The sequence below is a fragment of the Propithecus coquereli genome, unplaced genomic scaffold, assembly GCF_000956105.1.
Source record: "Propithecus coquereli isolate 6110/MARCELLA unplaced genomic scaffold, Pcoq_1.0 Scaffold494, whole genome shotgun sequence".
Lineage (NCBI taxonomy): Eukaryota > Metazoa > Chordata > Mammalia > Primates > Indriidae > Propithecus > Propithecus coquereli.
In genome coordinates this window covers 221,730-233,489 of record NW_012150774.1, presented here as the reverse complement: position 1 = coordinate 233,489, position 11,760 = coordinate 221,730, and the positions used below count along the sequence as shown (strand labels likewise).

Sequence of the window (11,760 nt, the reverse complement as noted above, 5' to 3'; positions counted from 1 at the left end):
TTTTAATAGAAGATTAAAAAAGAATAAACAAAAAGGCAAGAATTAGGGGAAGATAAAATTATAAAGATAGAAGTAGTTGTGGGGGTTAGGGCTTTTCTATCATGCTAAAAGTTTGATGCTTAGACAATAAGTGATGTATAACTGTTGAAACTTACATGGTATTCTGTTGTGGTCAAATAAAGATTGGAATATATAAGACATTAGTGGAGAGCTAAATTACCAAATATGGTGTAAGAGATGAGAGTGTTTAAGACAAAGCGTAAAGGTGTGGCAGTCTTATCCCCTGAGCCTGAAGCGGAGGAATTATGGCTGTGATACAGATAAATTGGAAACTTCCCATTATATTCTGTTAAAATATAATGTAGATTTTACATCTCTTAATATATAAGACATGACAATTTTCTGAGGGTGAAAAGTAGGAGGTTAGCCTAAGAAGAAAATTTGTGAGAAAGAATTATAGATAACAGGCAAGAAAAACAATTGATATGCAGCACTGAAGTGCAATCTAAGGTTAGAAACACCAATTCAGAATATCACCCATTCACAATACTGAGTGATTTTCAGGAACTAGATATACCAGAAAGGATTAATTGTATATAATTCTAAGATTAGATATTTTGTGTAAAAAAGGGATGAAAACAATGTGCAAACTAATTATGCAGTTTGCATGATCATCTGCTGTGATGTTCCAGTAGGGAAATAAAGGTGAAGAAGCTCTTTGGCCTTGTGAGAGGGAAAAAAATCAATAAATTGGAGATTTTTGACGAGGTTAAAGAGCAAGTGTTAATAAGAACTGAGGATATGAAAGGGAAGGGATATATCAACACATCTCATTGACCATTAAATACCCAAGAATTTGGCTGGGTGCTGTGTCTCACTCCTGTAATCCAAGCACTTTTGGAGGCCAAGGTGGGAGGATTTCTTGAGGCCAGGAGTTCAAGACCAGCCTGGGCAACAAAGCAAGACCCCCATCTCTACAAAAAATAAAAAACAAATTAGTTGGGCATGGTGGCAGCATCTGTAGTCCCAGCTAACTACAAGACTAAAATGGGAAGATTGCTTGAGCCCAGGAATTTGAGGTTACAGTGAGCTATAATTGCATCACTACTGCAGCCTGGGCTACAGAGTGAGATCCTATCACTTAAAAAAAAGAAAAAAAACCTCTAGAATTTAACTGAATTTCAAAAATAAATAAATAAATGAATAAAGCATGGAAGGGCCCTTTTATTTTAAGTTACATCAAAGATGGTTACATCAATTCAGAATATCACCCACTCACAAAACTGAGTAATTTCAAGAACTAGATATACCAGAAATGTAAATTTTCAGGTGTAATTCATATTGCTAAACTATGTGCCTTATTTGTGTTATTGTAGTGTTTTGCTGACAAGATAAGACATCACCTATGAGAACGCGTAGTTGTTTATAAACAAATTGAGAGGAATTATATTGAGGTCAGAATTTAACTACTTATGTTTTAGTAAGCCAAAACAGAAATTAAGTAGCAGGTTAGCAGATTTTGATTGACTCTTGAGGGCAAAATGAACTTTGGATCTTTACGTGGTGCCTGCCCTATAGAAACACTGTGCATGTGCAAAAGGAGTCCTGGAAGTATAGCCATTTTGCAGCAGTAAAAAATTGGAAACTAAATAAATGCTTATGAGCTGGAGAATAAATAAATCAGTTTTGAAACATGTCACCAATGGAATATCAGAAAATAGTTAACATGAATAAATTCTGTGTGTATGTGCATAGGTGCATAAATATAAAGGTAAAAATAGTACCTACAATACTGGACAATAAGTAAAGCCTCGGAAGAATTTTTTAAATGATTTTATTATTTATAAAATGTATGAATACTTACAAAACATACTACACATTGCTCGTAGACATATAGATATGTGGTAAAAATATATTTGTGAGAATCATATATTGTCAGAATGTTTGCTAGCTCTAAGCACACAAAAAACAGAAAGAGATTGAAGAAGGATACACAAGGAGTTTTAACTTGTTTTGCAATATTTCTTAATAATATCATGTGAATATGAATTAATATGAATTAATATTAATCTGAAGCAACTATGATACAAAACTCGAATCTGATAGAGCTAGAGGGTGAATTTGTTGTTATCTTTTGTATCCTTCTGTAGATTTTAAATAATAGCTTAAAAATAAATTAGAAATCCTTAGATAAATATACTACACGGTGGCAGGAACGAAATTAGATCTCAGTTTAAGGTATTCAGAGAGTCAAAAGGATTTAGGTAATGGGATTTTCAGTTCATTTTGTGCTTGAAACTTTTATTTCATCAGAGTATCAAATTTCACAAGAAATGGTGAATATTTGTAGTATAAGTGATTTTTCATACACATCTTTAATTTTCAGTTTCAAATACTTGAGCTTTTCAGTAAAAAGACTGGCAGCTGAACGTTTCCATAAAGGTAAAACATTTCTCAATATTGATGAATAAGCAACAATAAGTCTACCAAATTGGACTAAATTATATTGTGCTTTGTAGTTTATATACTATTGTCCATGTGCATTTTTATTTACAATGCAAAGTATTTTAAGTTATCTTAATTTACAAATAATACCTCCATTTTGCCTGATCACCAGCAATTGCCAACCACATTTATAGAACATCCAAATTAAAGAAGTATACATTTGGCAATAAACCTTGAAAAGAGAGCTTGGTTTAGACTTTTATTTTGAGAAATGATATAAGGTAAAACTCAAAGTTTGTTGCATCTTGAATGATAAATTGAATAGTATGTCTGGTAGAAGGAATACAAACTCGTAATCTTTGAGAAGGGACACTTTAAATGTAGTATTAGTATACAGATTCATGCAAAGTAATATGTCCTGAAATTTTACAATTATTGCCTCTATGTTTTGTCTGGTTGCAAGACTGACTTGCTTGATCATGTATTCTTTACATTTCATTATATATATCAAGATTTGAGTTGACTTCTAGCCTCTTGTATGGCTCTGTTTCTGAGGCTGTTTGTGTTTAGCTTATTTTAATATGTGTTCACCTAAGTGGGGTTGTCATAAATTGATCCATACAGGAAATTCTTGAAGCTTTCTTTTTTTTTTTTTAACTTGTCTCTCACATTTCAGTTTCTTATTGGTATTATTCTAGCTCATTTTTCAGTTGTGTCCTGGAGATAATTGCCTCTAAGAACCCACATTCATTCATGAGCATTATTGAACATCAGCTATGTGCCAGGATTTGTGCTGGATAGGCACAGTGGGAACGAAGGGTAAAAAACAAAATAATTTCAGCCTGTGGAAAAACATAGAAAAGAAACAAATTAAATTAATTTAATTAATTAAAATTAATTAATTAAAATGTGCAAAATAATTAATATGGTTTAACAGAGGAGGGGGTGATTAAGACTCCCTAGAAGAGATGAGGAAGGGCTTCTTATGTTCTCTGAGAGCCAATGTTTCCCTCAACATACAGAAATTATAGGATAAATTTAGTACTTGGAGCTATATAAATTCTTGTAATCTTACATATGTTGTGACATTCTAGGAAATCAATGGTGTAAATTAGTGATTTGATACCAGTGAACTAATATATGTTTTTTGCTTTCTGATTCAAATCTAGATTAATTTGGTCAAGGATCTATGTCTATAAAAGAGATGCAAACCTCTTTTTGATTGTATTATAATTTTTTTTAAGATACAAGTAAAAATTTTCTTTTTCTCTAATAATTTTGTCTTGAAATAGCAGATTTCACTGATTCATGAGGCTCTCTAGAATATTCTTTACAGATTTTTATTCTCAGAAGCTATAACTGATATAATTTTGTACCTAATTATATCTGGTGTATTCATTATATCATTTGTCCTACATTTCTATATTTTGCGAATCATTAAAGACAGAACTACATAACTAGGAAGTTTAGATTTTGATTTATCATATTTGGTTTAACTTATGAAGCGTGTTTTTCTAGTTCCTTCAGGATCTTAACAGTGCCCTATACTATGACTATTTTTTTTTAATATTCACCTCTATTAATTTTACTCTGAATATGCAAACAAGGTATTCTGGATCTAGACAGATTAATTATTGTTAAGTAATGCAATGTTAATGATGATGATGATACTGATGACATCTGTGTCAGTCCTCCTTTGACCCAGTCCTTACCCCTATAGCAACATGATGAAAACTTGATGAAAAAATCTCCTACACATATCCAAGGGCAGAAAAAAAAATGGGCTTGCTCTGCTTAAGGCAGCTTTCTTCTTTTCCTCTTCTGAAAGGAGGGAGAAAAACCTGTGCTCTTCAGAGAGGAGATGGAAAGCATCATGGGTTCTCGCTCTAATCTTTTGGAATCTAAATATATCTCTCCAAGGACCATATTAGCCTCCTGTGCCTCCAGCTTTTCTAACCTACAGATGTCTGTAAATTTCTGGGCTTCATCCTCTCTTGAAATGTAAACATAAACCTCTTTCACAGTTAGGTAAATCTCTCTGGAGTTCTCTCACTACTCAAGACAGTTGTAAATTAACTTCCCAAGGGTGGCTCTTAGCTCAGGGTCTTAATTTACAGCAAATTCATGCAGAAAGCCCCAACTCTGCAGAAATAAAAAAAGTATTTTCTCTACTCTTAAGAATGGCAACATGTAGGAAGCTTCTATTTTTTTTTTTTTCCTGTGAGAATTTTTGAGAACTGTACTTTTTCGGAAGCAAGTAGAGAATAAAAACTCAGAGTTCATAAAACTGATTACTATGCTATTATTACCTCTTGATAAAGCATATTTTAAATATGAGACTGTTCACTTTCTTCTAAGGTTATACATGTAAAGCAATCTAAAGTTATATTTGCAATGGGCATATTCGTTACTTGGGTAGTTATGATTTTACATATTTTGTCCGAATTTTAAAATTTTGATGATATCATCCTAGTAGCTACATTGGTCCTTAAAAAAAAAAGTTATCTTCTCACAACCCTTCTGACTCCAAATGTGTATGTTTCTTCCTTACACCATCCAATTTTCCAAGTCTCTGGTGTAGGTGTGGAAAGATGTGATACCTTTCCTCACCCATAATAGGGGTCATGTCAACACTCCTAACAAAAGACAGGTTAACAAGAGAAAAGCATAACCAATTTATTTGATCAAAGTTTTACATGACACAGAAGCCCTTAGAAAAGATGACTCAAAGACCCAGTGAAAACTGATCTTATGCTTAGGTTCAGTGAAGAATGAACAGCCTTGTAGAAATGTAATTGGATAAACAGGGTTGGTTCTAATGATAATAAACTGAGGGGGGTTAACCCAGCAAGGCTGTTCAGATTCGTCTTGACCTCTCTGTGCAGCATTCCTTCCTTCAGGGTATGGGGCAGGACCCCTATAGAATGAGGGCCTGCAAGGGAGAAGGGAGAAAGTGATTTTTTTTAGGTTTTATGGCTTGCTTTGGGGAAGAAGGCTTTTAGTTTCTAAGACCCATCTTGGGGAAGAGGAATTCTGGTTTCTATGACTTGCTCTGAGGGAGAAAGAGGGGTAAGAGAGGGGAAGGAGAAGATTAGAGAGACCTTGTTCTGAGGCCTCCTAATCTCCTTTAGTTCAAAGTACTCAAGATGCCACAGTGCCATACTTTGGGGTATTGTGTTCTGAGCCCCAACACCAGGCACCAACTTAATGTCCAATGATTCAATTCAATTCTAACACTACTTAGAATTAGTACAGGCCCCACAAGTTAAGGGTTCAGTTCCACAAAACTGCCCCCGCTTCGGACACCAATTGCAAGTCTGGGCCTCTTTTACTTCTGACTGATCAGCTACAAACTGGGGATTGCTACAATCCCCGTTTGGGGTTTAATAATTTTCTAGAATGCTCACAAAACTCAGGGAAACATACTGGTTTATTATAAAGGATACAAATGAAAAGCCAAATGAAGAGGTACATAGGTGAGGTCCAGAAGGATCCCAAGTGCAGGAGCTTATGTTCCCATGGATTTGAGGTACATCACCCTTCTATCATGAGGATGTATTCACCAACCTGAAAGCTCTGCGAACTTCTCAGCCTATGGGTGTTATGTCTAATCACATGATTAGTTCCTCTGGAAACCAGCCCCCATTCTCCAAGAATTACCTCATTACAGAAACTCAGGGATGGTCGAAAGGGGCTTATTATGAATAACAAAGATTCTCCTCTCAACCCTAGCACTCAGTAAATTCGAAATTTTAGGTGCTATATTCCAGGAACCAGTGACAAAGACCAAATACATATTTCTTATTATGTCACAATATCTGTCAGAATCTATTATTAACTCTAAATCATTTGAAGTAGGCAGGAAGCTTAATACTACAAGCCATGATATTGTCAGAGATCAGGGAGTATCACTGATACATTTGAAAAATACAGCAAATTCTAATTTTGAAGAAAAAAGAGCTTTCTGTGGTTATTGTGTACTATCAAAATTAAATATGGTAAGAGTAATATAACTAGGGAAAAGTATGTAATCCTATTAATAATAAAGGAATGGGACAATTTACATAGTTTTAAAGCCTCCTGCTCAATTTTGCCTTTAATCAATTTACATTTTTCTCCCAGGTTTTGAACTTTCACATTGTGAAGATCCTGGCATTCCACAATTTGGATACAAGATCAGTGACCAAGGCCACTTTGCTGGTAGCACTATCATTTACGGATGCAATCCAGGCTACACTCTCCATGGAAGTAGCCTTCTTAAGTGCATGACAGGGGAAAGAAGGGCATGGGACTATCCTCTGCCTTCCTGTATTGGTAGGATATGCTTTTAGATTTTCATTAATTATTTATATGAAGATGTTATCAAAATATACTCTCTATTTTCAAGTGATTCTCTCTGTCCACATACAACTTATACCTTATAGAAAGAACTTAATGTACTCATAGCTTAAATTTATCAAACGAAAATTCATTGAAAGAGTTCATTTCATGATCTTATCAATGTGTACATTTTTGAGGGGATAACATGGTCTGTATGAAATAATTTTATTTCTGCCATCTTCATATAAAATTTAACTTTGTACAAAAATGTAAGACTTTTAATCATGCACATTTATTGAATTATATCACCCAGATTTGTTTTAATTTACAAAATTATAGCACATTGTGGAATCAAAGTCAATTTAAAGAAAAAAAGTAACCCATTTTCAATGACTTCAAAGATGTTTTTTATGTATATACTTTTTAAAAAATCTAAGAAAATGTGTTTGTTTTTCTTATGTGCATAACAATCAATTTCAACATGAAAAGACATGAGTCAGTGACATAAGATATATTGCCTATGTGAAGCTAGGAGGTGGAGGTGGAAGAGTAGTTAGACAACTATAGACAAGGGTTAATAGAGTCTTTTTTTTTTTTTTTCTTTTCTGCTCGAAAGGTCAAGTAGGTGCCAGGTTGGAATACTAGGATAACAAAAGAAAACAACTTTTAATAAAATACTAACTCTCCTCTAGTAAAGAAACACAAAGTGCTTCTTTAGTCGTTCTATTTCTTGATGGCATTTATGGGTGAAGAAATCCATTCTGTGTCAGGTCCATATGGATAAAATTGGCTTGAACTTTTTTTTAAACAAGTTTATTGAGATATAACTGATATATAGAAAAATAATATTTACAATTTGATAAGTTTGGAGACCTAAACCTTTTGAGACGTGGAAAATTTCTATCATTGTTGTTTTGTATGGTCAAAATAGGAATCATCACAAAACTTGCTAGAATACAAACAGAAAAAAATGAAATTTTAGTCATTACAGGCCTTGCAACTATTTATACAGTGTTTTTGATGCCATGAGACCTCTGTTGGTTTATCACAATATTGATTCATGCAGAAAACAAACATGTTTTTATCTAACCAAATGCAATCATAGTTCTTCTTTTCAGATGGCATCTGAATTTTGGATAGCTCACAAGGGTAATACCTAAAATAATAATCAAACTATATTGCCAAAGGCTTAAAATTCTGGAATATGATCAACAATCAGCCCATTGGCATTGTGAGAAAAATATGCCACTGATTAATTTTCTCTGATGTTGTATTCTTTGATGTGATCATGAAATATGTTCAGAAAAGCATTAAGGGCTATAATTGCACAAAACTGTAAACTTGTAAGTATTGACTTGACATGCTGGCTTTAAGATTAAAATAAAAAACAGATACATTAAAAGCATATATTTTCTACGTGTGTTGAACCAAGCCGAAGACATTCTCTATTTTCTGGAAAGATTTTGTACAAATGGACAGACATTTAGTCTGCGATCAGAAGAAGATTTTAATTATGTGTGCAATAAATCAATGCATTTTATTTTTATAAATATCCCAAATCAAAATTTAGTGACTTGATACTACACAAGATTTCATGGGAAGGGCAAATTATTGTTTTAATGATGGATGATTAAATGTAGCAGCTGTAAACAGTTGGACACATGGTGAGTGATGCTGATGATTTCCATGATAACAGAAGATGAAATTCTATTTTAGATGGTATTCTCTACTGGCAACAAGTAATAGCTTTACCACCTGGCCTAAGATTATAATTTTGTGTGCTCATTAACCTTAAATATCTATATGGCTATATTTTTGTCTCTCTCAAATAAGAAAGCTTTTCTCCATTACTTAGATTATTTCTAGGTAATTATGTTTCTGAAGCTTATATATTGATCAAACAAAAATTAATTTTTGAAGCACCACAGATGGATGGATTTAACCTGTATCCCATCTTTAAACACAATATTTCATTTTCATCCTGCAAATATAAGTCTTCTATCAGAATATGAACTCCAATATCACAGTATATCACACTGGCTTATTTGAGGTCAAAATACTAAGTAATATTTACAGCAAAGAAATATAGGGAAAAGGAGCTATATTTAAATTCAAGATGCAATATAGTACATAAAACTCCAATTAACTAAAAATTAATCTGGAGGAATAAAGTATGAACTCTATTCTCAAAATACATGTAATGCCAATAATAGTGATAAATTATAAAGGATGGAAAATGAATTAATATAGTTATATAGTTGTAGGTTGTCCAACAAGATTTTTGTTAAAAAAATGAAAAATCATAATAAGTGATGGTGACATCTTAAATACTAATATTTTTCTTACTTCTAAGCTTCTAGGTTTTTATTATAAATTAGATGAAATTAAGGTTGTTATACAAAATAATATCCCCTTAGTCCTCTATGGGTGTATCAGTCAAGGTTCTCCAGGGATATAGAAACAATACAATATCTCTATCTATCTATCTCTACCCACTTCTATATCTATCTAAAGATATTTATTTATTTTAAGGAATTGATTCATGCAATTGTGGGGGCTAGTAAGTCCAAAATCCATAGGTCAGGTCAACAGGTTAGAAACTGAGGCAGGAGTTAATGCTGTAGTTTTAAGGAAGAATTTATTTTTTTCCTAGAAAATTATGTTTTGCTCTTAAGATCTTCCACCTGATTGCAGGAGGCCTACCCACATTTTTTGGGGTAATCTTCTTTACCTAAAGTTAATCTTCTTTACTTAAATCACGCTTAGATCACTATTTGATCAACATATGGGGTACTATCACTTAACCATATTGACACATAAAACTAATCATCACAGTGTAGTACAATATAATATATAAACTCTTTGAAACAAATTTACATATATGCAGCCTATAAATCTCATCCATTATGTTCTAGTGTTATCAGGTCTCTTCTAAATGCTCAAACTTTCCATCTTTGACCTTCTTTGATCTAATAATAACGAGAAGAAACAAAAAGTTTAATTCAGTTATTGAATCTAAGATAGTATGAAAGTTACCAGAATCAAAATGGAGTCACTAGTGTTAAAAACTGTTAGAAATAGAGCTAGGGAAGGCCTTGAAGGAAGAGTTCTCATGCACAGTGCCTGATAACGAGAATTATCACAAAAGACTCAAATGTACAATGCATTAGACATTGTTTTCCTTGTTTCTAGGGTTTAGAGATGCAGCAGTAATACTAATTAGAATACTTAGTTTCTCTCTTCTCCAATACAGAGAGTTCTTTCTAGATTGTCTGCTTATAGAAGACTCCAGACATCCCAACAGTGTTAAATATTATTGAAATGGAGAGGGAATCCCCCCAAAATAAAATTTTAATTATATCGTATGACAATACTTATATTTTTAATTCAATAAATTTTATAAAAATTAGAGACCACATTAAATCAAAATAAACTAAATTTAACTAAAGTAAGAAATCTAATAAAAAATGTCACTTTGACTTTTGGGAGATTAAAAGGGAAAGAGTAGAATGATTTAAAGGGGAATAAAAGGACAATGAAATTTAGAAGGCCTGAGGGACTGCAGTAAAGATTAGTTTTCCTCAGAGGTCGGGTAGCTAGATGATGAATTATTCAGCCTGTGATTCGCTACCAGTGAGCAACTTGCCATCTGTTTCCCCTTTAAAATTTTATTATTTAACAACACATCTTAAAATGTTTGGAAGCCTATCTCAGACGTTTTGAGTGTGTCCTTTTTTAATTCCCCAATTAGGTTTGTTTTATTATCTTTTATGTGGTCTAACTAGAGACTCTACTATAATCATATAATATATTCTTCTTTCAATAAATACTTTAATCTGAACATATTTCTATAAGTGTATACTTTCAAGGAGGATAATATCAATCTCTTTCTCCTTAATGCAAAAAATATATACTCTTGGAAAATTTGTAGATTGTTTTGAAAGACTGACATTAAATTTTGACTTACATTTTTATCACTTTTTATTAGCTGAATGTGGAGGTCGTTTTAAGGGAGAATCATCAGGAAGAATCCTGTCTCCTGGTTATCCTTTTCCCTATGACAACAATCTGCGTTGCATGTGGATGATTGAGGTAGATCCAGGAAACATCGTCAGGTAAATAGATTTCATTTTCTCAAAATTACTAGGAAATCTGAATTACCTCATCAGCCCCTATATGAAATCAATATCAAGATTTTTCCTTATTTTTTATGTTGGTAGGGGAAAATTTGGTTTTCATGTGCTTAAAATATGAGAAAAGGTATTTATTAGCAGGATTTATTGATTTATGGGCAGCAGTAACCTCTATAACCCCTTAGAAGGAAGCTTTTCATAGTTATAGGAGGTCATAGAAATTGAGAATTTTTCCTGCTTCTTGTGAACATTGTTCTTTCAATTCTTGATGACTCAAGATGCTGAATCTACCATTTGGTAAATATACAAAGTTGTGCAGGACACTACCAGAAGTGCGCAAGAAATAAGAATAGAATGGGACTATTAAATATCATTTTCTGTCTTCCTTCACCTTAGGCACATTTCTGAAGCATCTGCTCTCTGCCCCTTTAATTGTGTTAGATTCTCCTTTACTGCAGAGTTTAGTTAGGTGGCTCACAGTTCTTCACATTGTTGCCCCTTACCTGAATAAAAAATGATCATTTCCTAAATCAATATCCGGCTTCCAAGATCTGTCATGGGCTCTTAGTCCAAGTTTTACTATTATAGCTTTGATGTATAAGCTAGTTAGTGTGTTATCACTCACAAACAATAACTTAAAACTTAGGAATTGCTACTTTATATAAATGTGATTTCAGACAGGCTTCTAGGTGGTGTACTCCCATGCATTGATGGATGCAATATGAGCTGGTACATCACTTTTGCAAGGCAGTGTGCAGAACTCAAAATAGGCTACACTAAATCCATCCCCAGCTTATTTTTTCTTTAGTTTAAATCATGCATTGTTTTATTTAAATATTAGAATTATTAATCTTGAAAATAT

At 33.0% G+C, this 11,760-nt stretch overlaps 1 protein-coding gene across 1 annotated transcript in view; it reads left to right on the top strand.

The window, feature by feature from the left end:
* Positions 1-11,760, top strand: part of LOC105819659 (CUB and sushi domain-containing protein 3) — a gene marked incomplete at both ends in the record, with an annotated part of 761,280 nt that overhangs the window by 538,464 nt on the left and 211,056 nt on the right. Inside the window, 2 exons of the mRNA XM_012655960.1 lie at positions 6,568-6,759; positions 10,754-10,880. Coding sequence (XP_012511414.1) covers positions 6,568-6,759; positions 10,754-10,880 — 319 coding nt within the window. The remainder of the gene's footprint in view (positions 1-6,567; positions 6,760-10,753; positions 10,881-11,760) is intronic.